Genomic DNA, 24,787 nt, shown 5'->3' with positions numbered 1-24,787 from the left:
ACCATGGACACTGTGCAGAAAGTTAGGTACAGGCTGACCTTCGCACGTATCTAAGCACTGACAATGATGATAACGTCCAGTCCTTAAGCTAGCAAACCTTAGCTAGCATAGCCTTGATTCTAGGCTGTGCAGTGTTCAGTGTTGATGGGGATAAACGCCTGTGATAGTGGAAGGTAGGCTGTTTGGAAGGCTAACACCAGCTAACCCTAGCTAAGGTTTGATGAGTGATACTGATGTGAGTTGGCACTGTGGCTCAGTTAATGATAAGTCTGATGAGCACACAGTAGCCTAGAAGTCACTTCATATCATGGTTATTCAGTTGTTTAGTGATATCTTTGTTATTGATAGTGAGCAGCAGGGCTAGGGCGCTTTCTCAGTCAAACTGAAATTAAATGAGCGTTTATAAGAGCTCCAATCTAGGACTACCTATCGATATTTGATCCAGTACAGTTATTGGGTTATTTAGTTTCATGGGTTATTTCAGCTGGTTCAGTTAGGATGGGATTTTTACATTTTACACTGCTTACGTTGTTGACATGATATCAGTGCTTGTAGCTGAAAGAGGTTGTTTCCTAATGTAATAACATTCTGTCTCTACCACAGCTGTCAAGTGGGAACCCTGTATTTGAGAACTTTTACAGACAGGTAAGATGATGAACTATAGTACAGTGTCTCTCAACGATAACCCCACTTATATAAAATATGTTTTACATTCGTAGGAGTTCAGTATGAAATTGTAAAACAAAAGATAAAGCACTGAGATTGTGATATGTGTGTGCCTGTTCTAAGGTGGATCCTGGGAACACAGGGAGAGTAGGACCGACAGAAGCTGCCTTGTTCTTAAAAAAGTCTGGACTCCCTGACATTACATTGGGAAAGGTAGGTATTGATAAAGAGTGGCTGATGGTTTGAATGTTGTTACACACAGAGCTTTGGGGTTTTGATTCATACAGCGCTTGCAACTTGTTGATCTGTGCTGTAGAGCTGCAATGATCAGAGATCAGTGATTAATTGATTAGTCGCTTGACAGAAACTTAATCAGCAACTGTTTTGACAGTCAGATAATAGTTTCAGTCATTTATAAGCAAATATGTCAGAAATGAGATTTTCTGTTTTTTCTTCTTGAATGTGATGATTTCATGCTTTTCTTTGGCATACATGATAGTAAACTCAATGTCTAAGGGTTGTGGACTGCTGTTTGGAAAAAAATAAGACATTTAAAGAACTAACTGTGACTCTGGGAGATTATAACAGGCCTTTTCACCATATTTTGACATTTTATAGACAAAATGATTCATTTATTGATCAAGGAAATAATCAGCAGATAGCTGTTAGTTGCAGCCCTACTTTGTTCTTATTATTAGAGTTTTGGACTGCCAGTGGACTAAAGGTCATCTTCTGTGTCTGCTGTTATTGAAGCCCATCAAGAACAGAAAACTTAGCAATGCTAATAAGTGTTTAAAGTACTACAGTCAGTCAGTATGTTTACATGCAAACAAGTAACATGTATATGTCCTGTGACAGGATATATACATGCAGCCACCAGTCAGTAATCAGATAACATCATCTACCCTGAATTTACTTTGGAACTGCGGTGTACTAAGTTTATGTGTAAGCTAATAGTATATGCCTTCATATATATATATATATATGTGTGTGTGTGTGTGTGTGTGTGTGTATGTATGTTGGAAGGCCAATGGTGCAGGGTGAGGACAGTGTCTGTAGTGAGAGAGAAGCTTTTCTTAACAGCATTGTGACTAAATTTTAAATATAGTCAAAAGTGCCACTGTGGAAACTGACTCATTTAGGTTTCTAGAGGTTACTTTGTGTTTCAGTTTTAGTTGGACTCTGAATGGAATTATTTTTGATACGTATTCCTAAATGTAATCGATGATCTTTTCTTTTCTGTGCAATACGGCACATGCTCACATGTAAAAAGCTCATTAGAAACCTAGTTACGTGTATGCATGCACAAGAGATCAGCTTTGTCAAGGAGAAAATGGAGCAGGTGAATGAGGTTTCTCTAGTCTCCAACCCCAAGTAGGGAAACAGTGATTCTTATTACTGCAGAATAGCTGGCTACTGAAATTCACATAAATGCCCCCAAGTGAGTGCCACTTATCTGCACATCATTAATGCCTGGTAGGGCTGTGTGCCATTTATACAGATTTCACTCTTGCATTCCAGGCAGAGACCTTATTTGCATGCAGGGGTGTCTGATATGAACATAGATGCTGTGATAGGATGTAGAGCTTAAATGAATACTTGATGAATCGATTAGTCAATAGTCAAAAAACAGTCAGCAACTACTTGGATCATTGATTGATTGTTGAAGTCGTTTTTCTTGTCCCTGCTTCTCAAATGTTGTTGCTTTTAATTGTCATATTTTAATAAACTAAATATATTTGGGTTGTTTATCAGACAAAACAAGCAGTTTGATTCGATCACCTTGAGCTTAAGCGTGATGAGTGTTTTCAGAAATTTGTGACTTATTTATAGACCAAACTATTAGGCCTAGTCCTTCACCAGAGATTAATGATAATAATCATTAGTTTCAGCCCTAATATGATATAAATGTGTTTACAATCAGAGATTTAGCAACACCCATCTAGCGCTGAGCGAAACTCAGGGGAGACTCAGCACACATCTCTCCAATTTCTGTTTCTTTGTTTAGTAGGGGATTCTTAGATGCATCACGATGTGGACGTTATAGGTCTTATAGGTCTTTAATATGTCTGTTTGAACTATATTTATTTAGATTTATCTATAGAGTCCAACATGGATTTAACTAAACTGACAAAACTTGATGCAACTCTCAACTGTTTGCCTCGACTTTTTTCTTTTTTCCCCCCCAATGTTGCATCGCGCTGCTCTGATTAATTACTGCAAAGCGAACGTTAAGTGTGACCAATTAGTCATAATCAGATGTAGGTTAATGTTATCAAACCTCTTCCACACTACTGAAGTGGCTCCTCCACAGTGGATCTGGCAGCAAATGTATTTTTCATTCTCACCATGTGTGTTTCTGCTGTACGTAGTCATGATGTAAATACAGTATATGTATGACAATTTATTATCACATTAAGATTGATACCAGTGTAATCATGATAAATTGGAGATGGCACACCCTCAGTGTTTAAAAACAATTTTTTTGTTCCTTCCTCATAAAGTATTTGCAAAGCCTTTCTATAAAGGTTTTGAAACCTGCGTTGTTTACATCGGGTTCCAGTCTTCTCTTACTACCTCCATAAATGTCCATTCCTACCTCTGCAGTCATCAGAAGTGTGTATCACATTACCCCTATGCTTGTGTGATGCTGTAGATCACAAGATACACACATTACTGTACATACCAGTAACAGTCAAAAATTAAACTGGCTACTTCCCAGAGAAATCAGAGAAAAGACATCACTCAGGAGTCACCAACATTTAGATGGATTTTTGTTCTTTCTTCCTGTTGCTTTCCTACTAGACTCATTTGCTTTGTTGAGCAAGATTTCAGCAATGTGCAAATAATCATAATAACAAATAACGACAACTTTTTGCTTAATGACATTGTCAAGTGTGAGATAAGTAGAGATAAGAGGCCAGCAGAAGGACTTTTTACTATCTCATACATGCATATGACCAGTTCATGCCTAACCCTAACCCAGCAGTTGTAGCACAGACTAATGGAGTGAGACGTATGTCCTCCCTCCTGCTCTCTGCTGTAAACACACGCTGTTAGTGAGCAGCTGCCGTCATGTCTCCTGGCTCTCAGTGTTTGTTATCGGCAGAAACTCTCCTGCTTTCTTCCTGCTCAGCCTCCTCTTGGATGGTATGTGGGCTGCTCCGGTATTTGCAGCCTCACCGTCACACACGCTCTCTCTCCTTCTCTCTCTGTAGACCATACAGTCGTTACGCACTGAGCTATTCCTGAAAGGAGCTACGCTACTTGTATAACACATTTTAGTTTAGAAAACATCTTAAAATACATCAAAAAATTCAAATGTTAATAAAAAAAATTCCTGCTTGCTTTTTGTTTGTGTCTTGTTTTCCAGATCTGGGATTTGGCCGATCCTGATGGCAAAGGCTATCTGGACAAACAGGTAGGAAACAGACCTGATGATATGCTTCACATATGTGAAAGTCACAGCGCATGTAATCACTTTTTTACTCTCATCAGCATAAAAATACTTATTGACAAGTAATGACAAAGTCAATCCAAATCTCTACAAGTTGATCATATAAGATGACCCAAGTTATGTGGGTTATATATATATATATATATATATATATATATATATATTTATCTAGTTATATGCCCCCGAATTAGCTAATTAGCTAGCATGTTGCAGCTCTGGTAAAAATCAGTGGAAAACAGAAAAACATTAACTTGATTGATGAACTTAATTATCTTAAATTTTTCTTCTAGCCTTGCAACATTAAGTAGGGTCCTATGATTTTGATTTGACTTTCTTTGATTTAAAAATAGTGCTATGTCGGTTTACGTCAGTACACAATTTGAATATTTTCTTATTGAATTTTTGAAATTTTATTCACCCACCACATGATTAGGCACTCTTTCTGGTGACAAAATATGCTTAAATCATAGAACATAGAATTCAGAAAAATTCAAACGGAAAACAAGGTAATTTGGGAAAATATGAATCAGAATCTGGAAAAAGTTCAAATAGATTTCATAGGGCCCTAGTTAAGGCTACAAAGAAACCATATTGCAAACTCTTTGTAGGAGCTGGTGTTACACCTGTACACTCTCATTCAAAAAGCATTTCTTATCTTGTGAACTCATAATTGTCTAGTCCTCGAATTTAAGATGACTCCCACTTCATTTTCAGAATAAAACATTGTCTTATATTCAGACCACTATGGTAATAATAATAATGTATTATGTATGACAAGAATTGTAAGTTTTTGGGGGGCTACATCAATGTAAGTATCTCAGAAAATAACACTGATGTTTCTCTCTGTCAGGGCTTCTATGTAGCTCTGCGGCTGGTGGCCTGTGCTCAGAGTGGTCAGGAAGTCAGTCTGTCCAGCCTCAACCTCACAGTCCCTCCCCCCAAGTTTGTGAGTATGACTTCATCATTCAAGCTCAAATCCTCTTAATCTTTGTATAAAAACAAACTACAAATATAGTTTTTTCAGAATATGGACATTTATATTTTGCGGAAACCAAACACACTGATATACACACTGAATGTCACAGAAAGAATCACGTGCTGAATAGCTCAATCGGGATATACACATTACAGATATATGTACTGTGTGTATTCATTATTATTATATCAAACACAGCATAAATAATTAAGATAATTATACATTCAGTAAATATATGTAGGCATAGGCACCCTTACTGTGAAAAGAAATGAAACAGGCTGTGCCAAAAGAGATGATTGGATAAACAGCTAGCATTAGTGGAAGTGATGGTTCAAGTGAGTAGTGTCATTCACAATATGATCTCAGAAATAAAAAGAGAAGAAACTAGGTGGATAGTAGCATCTTTATGTATTTCACCATGTCTAGTCTAGTTTTCAGTTTTCTGAATTTGAGCACAATATCTGTTCTTCTAGCCAACACTTCTTTATATCTAGTGTCAGTAAAATGATCTTACTGTAGACTCAAGACTGGAGTTTTTATTTCCAGATATGAGTATTTAGCTTTGAGTTCTCTATTCTGATATGATGCAAACGATTTGTGGATTCCCCTAACACCTCATTCACACTGATTCAGTGACATGGGTTAAACCCGGGTTGGGCATCTATCTGTATGGGCCTCCGACACCACCCTCCTCTCGACCAGGATTGGACATGGGTCAGAGGCTGCTTGGCTTTGGTAACCTGGCATTGCTACCAGGAATGGAAATAAATGAAATGATACCAATGTTTAAATGTCATTTAACCGACTTGCTGAAAAAAAGTGAGAGAGAGAAAGAGATAGAAAGTGCGTGTGTGGCCCAGACAGGGGAGGTGAAATTGAAGGGCTCGACATTAAGGCTCGTCTGCTTGTCTGGGATAAGTGGATTTTTTTATAGGGCAAGTGGAAGAGAAATTTACTTGTACCAATGGACAAAGTCATTAAAAAAAAAAAGTTTCTTCCGACTGCAGTTTCTGTAGTTCTAGGAGCGCTCGTTTTGTTTTCTGTTTGAACATTGTATCCTCATATGAGACACAGAGACGACTGTTACTGTCAACACAGACCAACAAACCACCATCAGCTCCTGCTACGTGGGTGTCTAAAACAAACGAACCCTCCGTGCTGAAGCTAGCAGGCAGACTGGAGCTGCTTCCATGAGACAGACGAATGAATCAGAGTTCAGAGGATGAAATGTGACATTAACTGACATGTGCGCCATTAAATAATGTCAGACAATAGACAACAAAGTTTTTTAAATTGACATTAATGTTGTTTTTACCATTCAGTTTATCCAGTGCTACTGCTTTACATGCATTCCCATTGTGTGTCGTTTGTCCACAATTACTATAGTTAACACCATACAAGTCAAAGTTCTATTTCATGCACTGTCAGACTTTTAAAAGTAAGACTTATTACATTTTCAGAGTGAGTGAAGGAATTAGAAAGAGGAGACAGAAAGTGAGGAAGGATGTAACATTAATAGTGTTGAAAGGAAAAACAAAGAGAAAGTAAAGAACTGACTATTAAAGATTTAAAGAAAAAAGTTTAAGGAGGAAAGAGGAACACATAGAAGCAGCCCAGGCATCAGATGATGGAGAGACATGAACACATTCAAAAGCAGGAGGCAGAAAAAACTGGTACATGACCTATACATGTATGTAGATGAATTACTGTTAGCTAACATCTCCACTCCTCCGTTTCAGATTACAAGTTTGTGATTGGCGCTAATCATGTATTAGACATATGTTATTTACATACATACAACATAGCCAGCACACATTTGTTAGAATAAAACCAGAGTATCGCCACAAACAATCAAACCACCGACATAACGTGACAGCCTTACTGACGAGACTCAACAGAGCTTTTATTATGAAGACCAGGAGCTGCTGACAGGAGGGGGGGGGCTTCGGGGGAGACTGATTTGCATTTTTTAACAGCGCAGGGACCAAAAGTGTCACGGAAAGGCTAAATGGAGAGGCTAAATGACTCAGCAAATGCAATAGAGAATAGGAAAAGGAAAAGCAGTGAGGAAATGGAAATGGAAAAGGGAAATGCTCTTTTAAATGCCTGATTAGAAGCTGTATTCTTAATTCAGTTTACAAATTCAGTTATTTCTCTTTTTAAAACTGCATTTCAAATAGATTTTGAAATTCAAGTCTTTATTTAGGAATTCATTAATGTATTTTTAAGTGATATGATATATCCATACTTCCTCTGTTTGAACTTCAATGATGTTTACGGAACTCGGCGCAAGCAACTCGTTCCTGATCACATCACTGTTGTGCCAATAATGATGCTAAAGCACACACATACTCGTGTAATAGTGCAATTATTGCGACTGTCTGTATGACTCAATTTGGTGGCAAAGGTGTTTCCCCATTGGAGATTAATAAATCTGTCTATATTAATCAAAGTCTAATCTACATATATATAGATATATATATATCAAATAAGGTAGAAAACAGTAGAAACCAACATTTCAGACTTGAGATCTTCAAAAGATGAGAATTTGGTGCATAGACACAGAATATACATAATTCAACATCATGCAATAAGATATACGCAAAACAGAATCCACTTCTCTTATCACCTCCCATCACTCCAATTCTGACAAGTTTTTTCTTAAGCACTAGCAGGACACCTTTAGACTTAGAATTTTAATCACTTCTTAGTATTTACATTGAAATCCTGATACATCAACTTTACAAATATGTCTCTTGAAGAAATTCTAGACACATGATTCTTTTTGTTGGAGAATTTAAAACATTGTCATTCAGTGTCATAAGAGTAAGATTAGGTTTCAGATTTTTTAAGGATGACGACAAGAAAGGAAAGGGAAAAAAAATGTGCAAAAGAGAAAAAAAGAAAAGACAATCATTATGCAGTACACAATAAATAATATTCAATATATACCATTCATTATGTAAACAATTTCAGCATCTTTAATGGGTTATTATGTTATTAATTCTTGTATCAAGCTCAGTACAAGAAGAAAATCTCTGATTTGTTTCTGTGATTTCAGAAGGACACCAGCAGTCCGTCTCTAAGCAGCACAGCTTCTACTTCCAGCGAACTCCACTGGGCTGTCAGGGTGTGTGCACTGATTTTCACAAATACTGAATATAAATATGAGTATGAATACTGTATTTATTCCCAATTTACAGAGTTTGATAACAACATATGCAAAGGGGGACATATTGCATAGACCCTGACTGATACATCATTTTAGCTTATCTCTGATATATTGGTATTGGCATATCTTTTGCCTGGTAAGTAACAGTTAATGTCAGTACTAGGGATGTAACGGTACACAGAATTCATGGTTCTGTATGTACTTTGGTTTTGGGGTTGGTACAATTTCAGTACAGCAGGAAAAAAAAGAAAGGTAGAAAATAACATTTTGGTCTTTTGTTTTGAAAAATGTAAACATCCAACAATGGCTCATTGGCCATAACTGTTACTGACACAGTTTAGTAGTTCTGCAATAGAAACTATTACTGAAACAGTTTAGTTGTGCTGCAGTGGAAACTATTAATGAAACAGTTTAAACAGGGGGATGCGGAGACATGGTATCATTTCACTATGGAGATAACGGAGCATATTTTAATAATAGTGATGCACTTGGTCAGTGTTATGGGTCTCTCGGTTGTCATTCTGACAGCAGGGTAACTAGGCTACCTTGGCTAAGCCGGCTAGCATACCCATGAGCATGTTAGTGGTGTGCTGCCATAATGTTCCGGGTGGAACTTGCGTTCTTGAATTATTGTTCCGCATGACGGACTAAGTGGATTATTAAACTATTTTGACGATAATTGTTCGGGTCACGGAGAGTATTCTTCATACGACTGCATGCACCAAACCGTGACAGTTTGGGATGAATACATGTACTGTTAAACCACTAGTCAATACAGAGGATATTTTTGAGATAGTTTAGAAACAGTGTTTACATCATGTAGTTTGTCCACCAGATAGCACTGACAAGTTCATTTTTAAACTGTAAGATGTTGCGCCACCATTTCAGAGCTTTTTACCTTTCAAGTATCAATATTGGTATCTGCCTCAAACATCCAGTATTGGTCAGGTTTTAATATTGCAGTCCAGTAAACCTTTCAGTTTAAAAGGCAAACTTGAGTTCTTCCATTAAGTCAGAGCCATACTAAGTCAAGTCCAACTTTTACGTATCAACCTTTGAGATAACTCTTGTGTATTTAATTTGTAGCCTGAAGAGAAGAGTAAATTTGATGGAATTTTTGAAAGTTTGGCACCAGTCAATGGCCTGCTGTCAGGAGAGAAGGTCAAACCAGTCCTAATCAACTCCAAGCTACCTCTGGATGTCCTTGGGAAGGTATGGACTTTTATTTTATTTTGTTAAACTGGGTTTCCTGGTTCCATGTCGAAGATTAAAATATTCAAATTAAGTTGCAACATAATTATATCATGTTTCGCAATAAATATGTAATGGCATAGTTCATTCTGCTTCCTTTTAATATGAAGTAGCATTAATACCAACTTACAACTGAAATGAAACCTTTAATCATTTAGATACTCCTTAACTTATCATACACAGTATGATGAATGCTTTCACTAACTACTTGTGAGTACACTGTGTAGTCTTTATAGCAACATTCTATTTTTTCCTGCTGGTAGGTTTGGGACCTAAGTGACATAGATAAAGATGGCCATCTGGACAGAGATGAGTTTGCAGTGGTGAGTGCCATCTTCTTCATTGTTACTGTATGTAGTTTTGCTCATTAAATTCACTTTAGCCTGACCTACAGTGTTAACTCCTATATTAAGTTACAGGTAGCCCATTACCGGAATGGATGCATGTCGTCTCACTTCTTGATTCTAGTAGATCATGCCAAACTTGAAGCTGTTGTAAAATATCTAGCAAAGCTGCACTTAAACCAGTAAATGGACATCAATCCATCCTAATACTGGATCATACACATTGATCAACTACTGGATAATTACTGTACTTAGCAAGAAAGTCTTATAATATAACAGGCCTTTTCCACTACAGGAAGTTAACAACCCATAACTTAAAGTATAGGACTGGCGATTTTCTATATTTTTGTTATTGTCAACAAATGTCATGTGCAGAGCCAAACCAACACTAAATTGATCTTAGTAACAAGTATTGTGTGTGTTCTGTAGACCTTTTAAAAACACAACAATTAGCCACACTGCTGCACTGGGTGACATGTTTCTTCATTACAACAAGTGTGAGCTCGTTAAGGCTTGATTCCACCAGGCTCTGACGTGGCTGCCGGAGCTGGTTGTGGTCACTCTAGTCAATGCTTGTGATCCCACCAGGCCACTCTGCTCTGCTAAACATACGTGCCTAGTCTATTTTTGATTGAAGCCACGTCAAGCTGCATAGACCATGTGGTCAGTTTTCAAAGTAAAACACCCTGTGCAGACTCCCGATTGTATATCACATTACCACATCAACATTACGTTATAACAGGTGGCACCAGGCCAGAAGTCAACTGGTCAGAGGATATTTGTCATTATGGACAACAATAGGTTCACCTTGGAAGTGGAGAATCAAAGATTTTATGACACCACTGCTGCCATGACTAAATAATTTTAGTACAAAGTCAAGAGGTTGTGATATGTAGCACAAGCTAGTGAAGCTCTGTAAACGTTCCCATAGATGTATTTATGGAGCTACTCCTGAGACTGAAAACGTGACTGCTGTTCTTAGTCTTTCGAGCGGTTTCTAAACAAATTAACATGCCCACACTCTTCGGGGCTAAAGAACATGTCACCCAGTGCAGCGGTGTGGCTCATTGACAGGTTTTTAATAGTTTTTGGGCAACGACGGTAGTCTACAGCACAGAGGAACTTCGCTCTGCACAGGAAATTTGTTGACAATAAGAAAAATAAAGAACATCGCCAGCCTCATCCTTTAAGGTGTAGCTGCCTCCTCCTGCTCTGGGGGCGAGTTCCTGGACCTTAATTTCGGCACTGCTCAGTGAGTGATACTAAATCCAATTTTCAGGTACTCTCAAGGGGAAGGAATGCAACATCTGGTTTGCAACAGAGCAAATGCTGTGGTGTATATAATACAGGATATGTATTATCATATGTTTAGACAGGAAGTTTGTTTTATTATACAAGAGATATTCTGATTCAGATCTAATGTGTTTTGCTGCCTTGTTATTTGTCTGTGTAAACTGTAGATTGTGTGCAGTGTTGGGGAGTATGTTACTTCATTACAATTCTCAGTAATGTTCCGGTAGTGTTGTATTTTCAAAGTCATGTAACATTTCTAGCAGTGAAGTATTTTTTCCACTAAATTGTTGGACAGCACAACCAAATGCTGAATCACTATATTTTATTTTATTTTATTTTGAAGAAAAAAATCCTCTGAAATTATTGCGCTGTAGCCACCTGTTCTGCTTTGAAAAGAAACACATGGCAGAAACTAGACCCTACGGATTCTTACTATTACACGTTAGGGGAAGCTCCAGGTTCAGTATTGGGGTTCAGTATTTTGCCCAAGGATATTTCAACATGTTGACTGGAGGAACTCGGGATCGAACCGTTGATCTTCTGATAAGTGGACAACCCGCTCTACCTCCTGAGCCACAGCCGCCCCAGTATTACTGTATTTAAAAAACAAACAAAAAAAACCCCTAAGCTGCCAGTTAGTATGTATTAATAGCAGGATGTGCTCTCCCAGGCCATGCATCTTGTGTACCGGGCCCTGGAGAAGGAGCCAGTTCCTGCTCTCCTGCCCTCTGCCCTCATCCCTCCATCTAAGAGGAAGAAGAGTCTGGGCTCAGTGGTCGGCTCTGTGCCTGGACTGCCTGCAAGCCCTCCACCACCCAAAGATTCATTGCGCTCCACACCCTCCCACGGCAGCATGAACTCACTCAACAGCACCGGCAGCCTGTCTCCCAAACACACACTCAAGTCTGGACAGGTAATATTCACTACATTCACTATATTCACTACACTGATGTACACACACTCAAGTCTTGACATTTTTATGCTTTTACTATACAGCAGCAGTTGAGAGATGACAGGAAACAAGGGGATAGAGATATGGGGAATGACATGCAACAGCACAATATGTCATCTTGGAAATGATATGAAAAGACCCTGCTGACTCATGCTGGAGTAAATATCTTTATGAGTCCGTCTTCTGTGGAATACTAGCATCAATCAGTTTTGCTAGACTGCTTCTAATTCAAAGCATAGAAAACGGCAACCTGAAAGTGTGGTGATTGTTTAGATCTTCTGTGCTGCCGGGTTGAAGCATCCACGTTTTAGCTTCTTTGCAGCAACATCAATATCTGAAGCATCGTCTACTGTCATGGCTACAACTTTGTGTTCTATCAGAATCAGCTTTATTGGCCAAGCATGTGAACACATACAAAGAAAATACACTTAATACCTTTAAATAAAATCCTTAAAAGTCTCCATGACAAGTATTATGAGTCTGGACAGACATGGATGTAAACTTCACTTGATACAACTAGGAGGTGGTTATTCTAGTTCTCTATCTTTATGTCACTCTCTCAGCATTCAATGAACTGGGTGGTCCCCGTGTCAGACCGTGGTCGCTATGATGACATCTTCCTGAAGACAGATGCTGATCTGGATGGCTTTGTCAGCGGACAGGAAGTAAAGGATATCTTCATGCAGTCTGGACTTTCTCAGAACATCCTTGCCCATATATGGTAGGGACTTGACAGTTAATATCTGCTGTGTTTTATTTCTTGGTTAGACTTTCTAATAAGGCACAACTTATAAAAGGTTTATAAGTTGTAATTATGGCTTTATTAATGTGTAATAAATAATTACTGATGCTATGTAGATCAGTTATCAACCAATAATAAGAACACATTTTTGGTTGCCAATGTTGAGAAAACTACCTTTGTGTTTTTTGGTGATAATGCTGTTATAAATGTTGATAATCTATTAATAAAGTTGATCCTCTGCAGTCCTTTTCTGGAAGGTCAATGGTCTTATGGTCCACTCAGTCAAGGGTATTTTTCGTAATCTCGCTATCCAAAAGTTGCTCTTATTAATGGCTTATACCTGATTTTATAAAACAATAGTAAATAACAATTACTAGCAATTAATAAAGACATCAATTAATCATAAATCCTTATAAAGGATGCCTTATTAGAAAGTGGTAAAATTAGATCTTCCACTGTCAGAAAAGTGCTCCAAAAAGCTTGACAGGTAGTTTTTGTTATAGAATTGATCTTGCATGCTAAATCTGATTTTATTTGTCTTACAGATCAAAGGTCAGATTTAACATATTTATAACAAATCTTACTACTTCTATGTACAACTATCAGCTTAGCAAGTGCTTAAGGGAAACATTTTGGGAAAAACATGGGGAAACATATGCAAACCAGTGTTGGTTCTGGCCCCTTCAAATGTCAGCCAGACCAGATTTTTATGAAACATAGAGATACACAGTCTGCTCAGTGTAACTGAGTTAACCCAGTGTGTCTCTGTTAACTGTCTGCTCCTCTCTGCAGGGCTCTGGCAGACACCAGGCAGATAGGTAAGCTGACACGGGAGCAGTTCGCCCTTGCCATGCATCTCATCCAGCAGAAAGTCAGCAAGGGCATTGACCCCCCACAGGCCCTGACCGCTGACATGATCCCCCCTTCTGAGAGAGGCACTCCTGTACCAGTAAGTCTCACACACACACAGAGACACAAACAGTGCATGATTACTAGACCTGAGTGTATCATATATCTGTGTACACTGCATGCACAACCTTATCATTATTTATATGCACATTTTCTAGCTCCAAACCATATAAACTTGAATGCTTATTGGATTTAATCATTTTCAGGTGATATGTGTTTGTGTAATGAGGGAGGGTCTGGCCTAAAGTGATTAACACCTTATATTAAGGTGTGCATAGTTATTAGGCAGCTTCATTACCTCAGGTAAAAAAGAGATTTAACTGACACTGAAAAGTCAAAAATTGTAAAATGCCTTTCAGATGGATGCAACACTCTTGAAATAGCTAAACTATTGAGGCATGATCACTGGACAATCAAGCGTTTTGTTGTGAATAGTCAACAGGGTTGCAAAAAAATGCATGGAGAAGAAAAGACTCAAATTAACTGCAAAAGACTTGAGAAGAATTAAACATGAAGCTACCAGGAACCCATTATCCTCTAGTGCCACTATATTCCAGAGCTGCAACCTATCTGGAGTGTCCAGAAGTACAAGGTGTCAAGTGCTCAGAGACATGGCTGAGGTAAAGAAGGCTGAAACATGATCACCACTGAATAAGATTCACAACTTGAAGCGTCAAGGTGGGCTAAGAAAAACCTGAAGGCAAATTTTTCAAAGGTTTTATGGACAGATGAAATGAGAGTGACTCTTGATGGACCTGATGGATGGGACTGGGGCTGGATCACTAATAGACACAGGACACCACTTTGAGTCAGGTGCCAGCAAGGTGGAGGAGGGGCAGTGGTATGGGCTGCTATCATTAAGGATGCGCTAGTGAAGATGGACTGAAAATCAACTCCCAAACCTACCGACAGTCTCTGGAAGATACTTTCCTCAAGCAGTGGTGCAGGTAGAAGTCCTCAGCATTCAAGAAGGCCATGATCTTCATGCAAGACAGGGCTCCATCACATGAATCCAAATACTCCACTGCTTGGCTAGCTAGCAAAGGCCTCCAAGTTGATCGAATAATGACCTGGCCCCCTTCCTCACCTGACTTAAATCCTATTGAGAATGTGTGTGATTTACAGTGAGGGAAGACAGTACATCTCTTTGAACAGCATTTGGGAGACTATGGTTGCTGCTTCAGCTAAAGTTGATCATGAACAGATCAATAACCAGACAGATTCATTGGACGGAAGGCTCATGGTAATTATTGAAAAGAAGGATGGGTATATTGGTCACTGAATATTCCTGAAAGGCCAAAAATGTTATTTAATTGTCATTTTGTGTTACTCATTTGTTACACTTACTCCAAGAATTGAGAATAAACAAGTAAGTTGGGAAAAATCCTTTTGTAATCGAGTTGCCTAATAATTTTGCACACTAATAGTTGCCAAATAATTGTGCACAGTTATATATTCCTCTGAGAAAGATAAAACTCCTTTGTTAAACATTCAGGTTTGAGGTTCAATAACATTTTGGATTGTCTGAGAGCATCGTATTTATTCAACAATACAAATCAATCCTGAGGAATACAATTTGCCTAATAATTACACCCAAGTACACGCAGTGTAGTATATATATATTCACATATAACACATATATAAACATGTTTGTCTGCACTATAAATCACTGCTGGCAACCCTCTCATTTTCCATAGAAATGTGAATCCATCTTTTTCTCATGTGATCAGTATGATTGCATGAATAAATTTGAGTATTTCCAACTTTTTGTCGTCTCTTTCAAGCATGGCAGAAAACTAATAGACAATAAAGAAAAAGACTAAGGAACTCGCTTAGTACTGCTGACGTTTTCAAAAAGTTTAAAGACATCTTTTTTGACACGGGATGGAGTTTTAACTTGTTGTTGTCATCATTGTCAGTAACTAAGTCATTTCTTTATGGCTGCAGAGCATGTCAGGATACATGACCCCAGTGGGATCAGAGATGGCTGCTCTGTCTGAGATGAGACGAGTGAGTCAATACTTTTCCTCCTCTTCTCTCCACCTCTCATCTTTCTCCTGCTCTTTGTATGTTTAGACATAACGGTGTAGAGATGTGATTTGTCTGCTAGACACCTTGTTCTTTTACTGCACTAGTTCCCCTATCTGCCATATGTGCTTATCTGGAGGAGGACAACATGAAAACCCACATAGACATTAAAATGGCAAATTTGAGGAGAGGCAAATCAATTAAATGAAAGACATTTACTGCCCACTGTTGTTCTTCTCTCTTATCCTAACTCTTTTGCTGCTGATGTTTCTCCCTTTCGTCTCCTCCTCCTCCTCTCTCAGGCTATAATGTTCAAGTTGTGGGTAGGTAACATAGACCTACATTGGATTAAAAATGCTTTCAGTGGCTGGCTGTTCAGCCTAATTACTGGAAAGCATTGGCAAGATGTTACTCTCCATTACAATACAGTGCAGTGACATTGTCTCACCCTGCCAACTGTCTGCTGATCAAGAGGAGATTCAAGATTAAAATAAGTACTTTTGATGGAGCAGCTGCAGTCTTAAGATAGCAGTTGTATGTCACCCTGGGTTACATCAGTGAAATCAACCAAATCAAGAGCATCCTGTTTACTTTGATTTAGTCAGTAACAGTCTTCCTGTTTAACAAAGGGCTGTTTTTTGAAGAAATGTCTCCACAGTCAACAACAAATGCATTCAGAAATTTCTTGAACACCACCTGCATGAAAACTTTTTAAATTTTCTCAAAGGTGTGCAGTGATGTTAAACATAAAAAACGTTCTAAAAATCTTGAATCTTTACCTTCCTTGGCAGTTTGTCAGTGGTGGTGACACTCCCCACATGTTGGTGCCACCTACTGATTCAAACCTCTGTGCTACTCCTCTTATGGACCGGTGGTTTCTCTCCCCTATCCTCTCTTTACCTCTCTCTCCTTCCCATGGCTCATCATTCCACTTTCTTCAACAAATACAGTTTACTTTGCCAACCTGTTCTTGTGTTTTTTTTTGTCTTTCTCCCTTCCTTGCCTTCTTTGTCTCTTTCTGCCTGTCCCTCTCTCTACAGGACAGCTCTAGTTCAGTAGGTTCAGGGGAGTTTACTGGCATCAAGGAGCTGGATGACATCAGCCAGGAGATAGCCCAGTTGCAGAGGTAACAAACAATATCACTGGTAGCACCTAGATAAAATGACAGCACTGGAAGTTTGCACTGCTCATTCATTTTCAAAGCTGCATAGAAAATGAATTGAAGATTACATCAGTATTATTTAATTTTAAGCATCAAAGCAAAACGTTTATAGCTGTGTATATTATATATACAACTCATTTAGCTAAAACATAATATAGTCACAACAGTAGCAACAATTTAGTGATTCCTTGTACTTGTAAAGTTCTCTGTCAAAAGCTTTTTACGTTTAGTCAAATCTGTCATTTGTCAACAGCTCACACACCTCCCCACCTGATCATTAAATGCGAGCCACATCATGAGTCATGTGATCCTGGTTTATTACTCCCAGAATCTTCTTTGTCATCTCTGTATTTTCAGAAATACAATATTCTGAACCAACCCTCCTGCAAAAAATCAAGTCTGATTACAAACTAAAATACAATGAACAAAAATGTGTCTGCTTTAAAAATCATCTTCTCAAAATGTAATACTTACACAAAGATACAGATTTCACCACACTATTGATTAATAATTCAACAACCAAAACTCTGACAACCAAAATTACAAGGCAATTTCTTAGACATTCTCTGCTGTTGCACCGTGCAATACCTGTGAATGAAAATAAAATTGAGTAGTAAGGTCCTTTTTCTCCTTTACATGAGAATCTTACTGAAGATGATTACAGGCCCCCATGTTTGTGAAGTTCTATTGGTCATGATCAAATATTGTATGCAAGTCTTCACAAGATTAAATGCGCAATATGTAATTTCTGCCGCTAGGGGTCTCTCAATCAAAACAATAACAAAAGATAGAGTGTGATGATGTTGTGAAGTAGCGTTGGATCATGGGAGCTGTTGTCTTCATTGTCATTATGTGCTATCATCAAAAAAATTGAAATGCTTTCAAAACAGTATCCTGACAAAGAGATATGAATTATTTTAACTATAGTTGAGATCAGAGGAAAATATGTTGATGGATTATGGCAGACTGGTATATGTAAAAGTTTAGTCAGGATACGGTTTTAAAACCATTTCAATTTTTTTAATGACAGCACATAATGACACCTGTTGTCCTCCCGGATCAAAATTGACCTGAGGACAACAGGAGGGTTAAACAACCAGCTTCTCCGAGATAGAATTACTTCAGTGTTCATCGTTCAGGAAGTTTTTACCGGGAGCCGAGTTGTCTGCAGAGGTCTCCTCCTCTCCAAAACAAACAGATCTGATGATTAAAACAGGTAAAAACACTGAATAAAGCAGTTTCACGCTAAAAATCAATGTTTCTCCGACAATGTTCAGCGAGCACCGGACTTCCGGGAAGGGCTGTTAGCTGGGCTGCTGCTAACATTTGCTCAGCTTGTTTCTCTGATAACTTAAGTTCCAAACATCCAATGACTAAAATCCTTCATCTGGTTAAAAGATACAGTTAAAAATGACCTTAATCTAAAAGGTGTATTATAAAAATGTAGCTTAAAACTGAATAAAAGTCAATTCATCAGAGTTTGTGTCGGGCAACCACAACGCCAATGTATTATCTTGTATGCATGTACTCTTTGGTAGATGCCCATGTGATGGACAACCACAATGTAGCCGAGATATTATCTTGTAAGTGTATGCTCTTTGGTAGAGACCATTGTAGCGGACAACCACAACACCAATGCATGCATCTTGTGTGTGTATACTAATAAGTAGATGGGATATGACACTATTGACAGGTGACCAAATGAAACAGACTGTTACCTTGATTAAAATTACTGATTTTTCTGGGTTTGAAAATTGTTGGAAACATTTGGGATAATGTAAGTACACCACTGAAGAGAGTATATATAATAGGTCGAGTTGTTTTTAGACATTTTAATGCAGAATATTTACATATTATAGCTTTAAAATCTTCTGCCAGGGTGACTTATTAGTGGACACAAAGTGCCATTGTGGTTGAAGATTCAATTGTGTTTATTTTTATTCAGTTCTTTTTTTAAATGTACCATCATTGTCATTACATTTTATACAAGGAAGACTTCCCTTGTATGTTACATCTCAAGTGTTTGGCACAGCTCTACATGATGGTTGTCATTAGTAGTCTTCAACCCCTCTGTAGTATAAGAGGAGAAAACCAACTGTTTCAGCCTTTTTAAACATCAACTCACACTTTTGTGAGAATACAAAATTCTTAGGCATTTAAAATATGTCTTTTTAAAGATTTCACAAAATTTTAAAGTGTCCTCCTTGATAAGAATTTTCGATTACGGCAGAATTTTAAGACACATTTAGACTGACTCATAATGGTGGCTTGGGACCAACACTGTACTATATGTACTGGGTAAACAAGATAAGGAGGCTATTCTCATAAAGACTAGCCATTTTATCTGATTTCCCCTTGTTATTCTGTCATTTCGTAGTGTTTTGTGCACTCACTGCATTAAAATCTAAATGTATGTGTCAAGGCTAGAGGTTTCGGTTTTGGCACACAACATAAAAGGGGTTAACAGCAGAAATGGTTACTTAAAAGCCCAGTTAAGGCCCAGTTAAGCATACCCTCAGCTCTATGCTAGGGTCCAACCATTTCCTTACAGCAGTGAGGGAGGAGTACAGTGATAATCAACTGTATTTACATTTTTTTTTTTTACAATTAACCATCAGTATTGTACAATATTATATGATAAAATGGTCAGTAAAGGAAATGTGAAACAGGCAGATGTGGATGAGCTTTACTAGATATCTTGGCTTCGCCTCATTGAGCTGTTTTCTTCCTTCTCACGTCCGTCCATCCATCCGTCCATCCATCCACCCAGCCAACCATCCAACCATCTTTTGATGTGTGTATTTTATCAATTTTTTGTTTGTTCACCACTTATTCTCCATGCTGCGTCAGCACTCTTGCCTTTACCCAGTGGAATACTCTCAGGTAAACGCACCAGCTACTGAATATCATGGACTGGCATTTTGTCAACTCTATAGTGACACCACAGAAATTAAAGTGTTTACATTTTTTCATAAAATGTTGTATGTTTTCATGTTGTTATTATTGACTATTGTGTAGATCAATGGCAAAAAGTCAAGGTACATGTAGGCCTAATCATATCATATCAAAGTAAAGGGGTTTGAATGCTTATACACCTACTGTATATTACTGTGTTTTCAGTACTTTAAGAAAGAGGATGAAATGATTTTTTTTCATGATTTTATTTGACTTATCTTTATTATTTCTCCTCACATTGTGGATTTGATAGAGTTCCAGTCCAGTGTCTTGTTACTCTGACATGTTGATGTGTGCACACAGCAGGGGTTGATGGTTATTTGATTCTTTTTTTCTTTTAACATAATTATGTCTGTGTGCACCCTTGTGTGCATATGTTTTTGTATGTGTGTGTGTGTGTGTCAGGGAGAAGTACACTTTGGAGCAGGACATCAGGGAGACAGAGGAGGCCATCAGACATAAAAATGCAGAGGTGCAGGTAAGAACGTATATCATATAATCAGTGTAGATGTAGCCGGATACAAGTATCTTGTGGCCTGGAAAATCTGGAATTCTGTAATGTAATGATTAAAGAGTATCTTATGCTGGAGAAGTTGATACAGGACAACGTTTTCAGTATTCCACTGACATTTTGACCTCAGTTAAAATTTGAACACACAGAAATGTTGAAATGTTGTTGAATTTTATTATCTGTGTAAATGAAGTCAGACTTGAAGTTTAAAGTCCCCCTCCACTCAAAAATGTGTCTTGCTTATTGTTACTTCACTTTTTAGTGTCACTGTGCAGAATGTTGTATGTGTTCACACTCTTATGCTGAATGATGAAAGATGTTCATTTTAAATCTCAGTTTAACCAGTTTATAACCTACGAGCATGATTTTGTGACATCACAACCAATCTGGAAATCAGTTGTAATCCAGTAAGCCTCTTAAATGTGTGATTGCATAGACTTCCATTAGATTGTTTCAATGAAGAAGGAGTAGATGTAATTTCACAAATTTCTAAATGAGAATTTAATCTATTTTTGTGAAAACTTACTGTATATCAGGCACATTTTTTGTCTTAAAACAGGTCTGGAGGGGATCTTTAAGTCCACTTGCTAGAGCACTCCCCTGATCTCATTATTTGCATTTTCAAATGGTGGACACCTACATGATTCTTGATTGGCTCTTACAGTTTTTTCTGTATGTTCCAACAGGAGATGCAGAATGACCTGGACAGAGAGACAGCCAGCCTGCAGGAACTAGAAGCTCAGAAACAAGATGCCCAGGACCGCCTGGAGGAGATGGACCAGCAGAAACATAAACTAGAGGACATGCTGAACGAAGTCCGGATAAAGTGCCAGGAAGAGTCTCAGATGGTGAGGAAGAACTGGGGAATGCGAGTAAAGTGAAAAATGTTTCCTCCTCTGTGATGTATTGTAAAAGCTTTGCCACTGCTGCCACTGAACCATAGTTTGATTATTGAGTAAGTAATTCATTAAATCTTAAATGTGTTAATATTGGTGATTTTACAATAAGGGATTGTTTTACTGTTGCACTATTTGAAACTAACACCACAACAGCAGCAACATATTCAGCGTTTCAAAGAGTTACCAGCTAGTTTAGAAGTTGTTCATTTGCGAACCCATCTTCATCGCGTCATTCTCATCTGCTTCCAGATCTCAACCCTCCAGAGTCAGATCCACTCCCAGGAGTCAGACCTACAGTGCCAGGAGGAGGAGCTGAGCCGGGCGAAGGCCGACCTGGGCCGGCTGCAGCAGGAGGAGAACCAGCTGGAGCAGAGCCTGGCTGCCGGCAAGATCCAACTGGAGACCATCATCAAGTCTCTGAAGGCCACGCAGGATGAGATCAACCAGGTAGGACACAGGGCCTGTGTGTGTGCGTGTGTGTGTGTGTGTGTCTGAAAGTCATCAACAGGGGGCACCATTACGCCATATAATTGCCACTTTTAAGTCAGTATTTTGTCCTTTCAAACCACAAGAAAAACAGGAACATAACATCTAACTGTGTACGTGTCTGAAAGGTGTGTCGGTTTCATTTAGCACCAACTGCTGTGATTTGTCATCTGTCTCTTATCAATCACTCATCTCACACACACAGCTTAAACCACCTGCAACTTACATACTCAGTTTGAAACATGCTGAGTATGACTGGTACATGATGCAGTCTCCATCCATTATGCTGAGGCCTGATATGATCGATAACATTCCCCTGAATGGAAACAAGCACAGGACAAAGCAGAAGCCTGTACTCTGCCACTGCTCCCTCTCTCTCTGGTCAGAAGGTGACACAGAGAATTCAGCAGCTGATCATTTCCTCATGCTCACCTGTAATAATATCCAGTCATGTTGATTTTCATTACATAGTCCTCCTAGACCTTTTTATTATTCATAAAACTCCATGTAAGATCTGCCACCCTGGGGTGTTTCAGCAGTTTAGACAACTAAAGCGCAAGCTATGTACCTAAAGCATCATAGGTCTGAATCCATTTCCTCTCTCATATTAAATGCCAGCATGTTCCTATTTTAGGAGGAAACACCCTAAAATGATACTCAGCCCAACTTCTGTCTACTGAGTATGAAAAAGTCAGCAGGCTTTAAAGGCGTCTGTAAAGATATGTGTTTTTCTTTCTTTCAGAGAGAACAGCAGCGTTGGTCAGTGTGGATTCATGTCAGTTACACTGGAGTCTTACAGTCACAAGTTTTCAGAGGGAAAAAGTACAATATAAAACAGTCATAGAAGGATCTGAAAGCACTCCTGCAGTATATAATACTTGTCCATTCAACTCAGCATGTTCCAAACTGACATATTCAAGCAAAATGATGACTAGAGTGTTTGTTTTGAATGTCTGGTATAAAGAAATGTGCTTGATAGTCCCAATTGAAGCTGGGTTAAGAAACAACTGTTAGGAGGGAATTTAAAGCATTTTGTTCACCAAAATAACAAAACACTTATTTTTCTCTTCCCTGTAGTGTTGTGTCACTCACTGTCATGCAGCATTGTATCTATGTGTCCTGCTACTGAACTATTTGTGTCCTGCAGGCTCGCAGTAAGTTGTCCCAGATTCAGGACAGCCAACAGGAAGTATCTAAAAGTATTGAGCAGTACAACAGCACCTTGAACGGAACCCATGGAGGCAGTATGACAAACCTGGCCGACATGAGCGAGGGCTTCAGCGACAGAGAGAACGGAGGATTCCCAGCCATGGTGAGAGCAGCACAGGTCAGCATCTCTATTAGAACTCTGCTTTTGCTTCCCGGTACGCTGATAACATCAAATTCTCAACAAAAACACATGTTTTCAGTAGGATCGAATACATTTCAGTTAAAAAGTATAAACACAGATAATTTCAGCTTTGTGGCTATCAGCAGTGAAAGAGATCTCTTTTTTCTCCTTTAGTCTCTTTAGAATGTTTTGTAATGCAGCATCTTGAAGGACCAGGGTGTAAGAATTAGGGGGATCTATTGGCAGAAATATTGGCAGAAATGGAATATAATCTCCTACACACTTTGAAGGTGGGCGGGGGGGGGAAGGTAGATGCCACTAAATCCTACACAATAGTCCTTTAAGGCAGCATGGGCTTGCTGTGACTGTGACTGTGTGGTAGTACAGGAGATAACTGTGAAGTAGGACGTTTGGAGGCGCAATGCAATAAAACCTTTATTTAATCAGTTTAGTCCTATTGAGACTGAGATATAATTTTCAAAAGAGAAAAATATATAACTACATAGTTTAAAAATATGACAAGATGCCATCATTTGACTTTGAACACTTGGGTGTTGCTTTAGGAATGTTTGGGAATTTATACCAATATAAAAATAACAGTTGATGATGTACAGTAATTCAGAGAAGAGCTGGGATCAATTCACTGCAATGGACTCTGTAACCTGGACAAATGCAGACAGGTCTATAGGTCCTGGAACATTTCTAAAGTCTTATAATCAGTTTTATTAATGCCAGGCCTAGAAGTCATGAAACTATCTTAGATGTATGATGATTTAAGTCAACAAAACCATTTTAACTGCTTTTATTTTCCTTTGTTTGATGTTCTGTACAGAAAAAAACAACTGTTAAGCCATTAAAATCTTTTAATCTAGTGTGTAGCGCCTTTACATTGACTGCATACACATGCCTGTTGAGAAAAGTAATATTGTAGATGAAGCAATCTCCCTTTATATACCTGTCATACTTACCTAATGACAAAAATCTAAAGACAGAAATCAACTAAATCAATTTGTGTTTGGTTTTAAAAGTATCAAATGTAACAGTGATATAAGAAGAAGATTCACATTTGCAGCCTGTTTTTCTCAGGTGAGCCAGGAGAGCTGAAGCAGAGCAGGATGCAGAGATAGTTGACCATTTCCTGGAGGAGGTTGTGGCCGCTGGGTAGAGCAGGAGGCAGAGAGGCTGGAGTGTAATCAGTTCAATTATAATAATAAATTATCAGTCAGCCGTTCAACCAACAATCATTTAGTTTTTTCTTGGTGTTGTTCAGTGACTCCCAGATAGAGTCCTTGTGTGCTGTTGTGGTTCTTAAAGAGAGATAGTTAAGCGCCCATAGGGTCTCCATAGGGTGATAGTGTAATAAATGACAGCTTCTGCAAAATATGTAACATGTCCCGATATATTTGTTAAAGGCTTTGGCTGGTGATTTTCTATTTAAGCAAGCATGAATCAATCAATCAATCAATAAGTCATCAATCAATAAGCATCACTGAAGTGCCAACAATAAAGATAAAGCACACCCTCGAGTATAATATTGCGATTATACAACATTTACCAACAAAATAAAAGATATAAACAAAATGTATTCATATTGTGGGGCAGTTCACTCTAAAAATAAAAAACTTCTTGCTTGTGTTATCTCTGTTTCCATGGA

At 38.4% G+C, this 24,787-nt stretch overlaps 1 protein-coding gene across 10 annotated transcripts in view; it reads left to right on the top strand.

The window, feature by feature from the left end:
• The window catches only part of LOC121900047 (epidermal growth factor receptor substrate 15-like 1), a 52,416-nt gene that overhangs the window by 542 nt on the left and 27,087 nt on the right, over nucleotides 1-24,787 (top strand). For 6 of the 10 annotated variants that reach the window (XM_042415948.1, XM_042415952.1, XM_042415950.1 and 3 more), the window contains exons 2-17: nucleotides 604-645; nucleotides 790-879; nucleotides 4,040-4,087; nucleotides 4,974-5,069; nucleotides 8,161-8,229; nucleotides 9,358-9,483; nucleotides 9,786-9,845; nucleotides 11,830-12,072; nucleotides 12,675-12,832; nucleotides 13,646-13,802; nucleotides 15,710-15,772; nucleotides 16,831-16,916; nucleotides 20,313-20,385; nucleotides 21,105-21,266; nucleotides 21,567-21,764; nucleotides 22,951-23,130. In XM_042415948.1, coding sequence (XP_042271882.1) covers nucleotides 604-645; nucleotides 790-879; nucleotides 4,040-4,087; nucleotides 4,974-5,069; nucleotides 8,161-8,229; nucleotides 9,358-9,483; nucleotides 9,786-9,845; nucleotides 11,830-12,072; nucleotides 12,675-12,832; nucleotides 13,646-13,802; nucleotides 15,710-15,772; nucleotides 16,831-16,916; nucleotides 20,313-20,385; nucleotides 21,105-21,266; nucleotides 21,567-21,764; nucleotides 22,951-23,130 — 1,851 coding nt within the window. Of the gene's footprint in view, nucleotides 1-603; nucleotides 646-789; nucleotides 880-4,039; nucleotides 4,088-4,973; nucleotides 5,070-8,160; nucleotides 8,230-9,357; nucleotides 9,484-9,785; nucleotides 9,846-11,829; nucleotides 12,073-12,674; nucleotides 12,833-13,645; nucleotides 13,803-15,709; nucleotides 15,773-16,830; nucleotides 16,917-20,312; nucleotides 20,386-21,104; nucleotides 21,267-21,566; nucleotides 21,765-22,950; nucleotides 23,131-24,219; nucleotides 24,375-24,787 lie in introns of those variants that run through there. The other 4 variants (XR_006096883.1, XM_042415949.1, XM_042415957.1 and 1 more) reach the window with 3 other exon arrangements.

Source organism: Thunnus maccoyii, chromosome 7 (assembly GCF_910596095.1).
Source record: "Thunnus maccoyii chromosome 7, fThuMac1.1, whole genome shotgun sequence".
Taxonomy (NCBI): domain Eukaryota; kingdom Metazoa; phylum Chordata; class Actinopteri; order Scombriformes; family Scombridae; genus Thunnus; species Thunnus maccoyii.
This window is presented reverse-complemented; position numbering and strand designations above follow the sequence as displayed.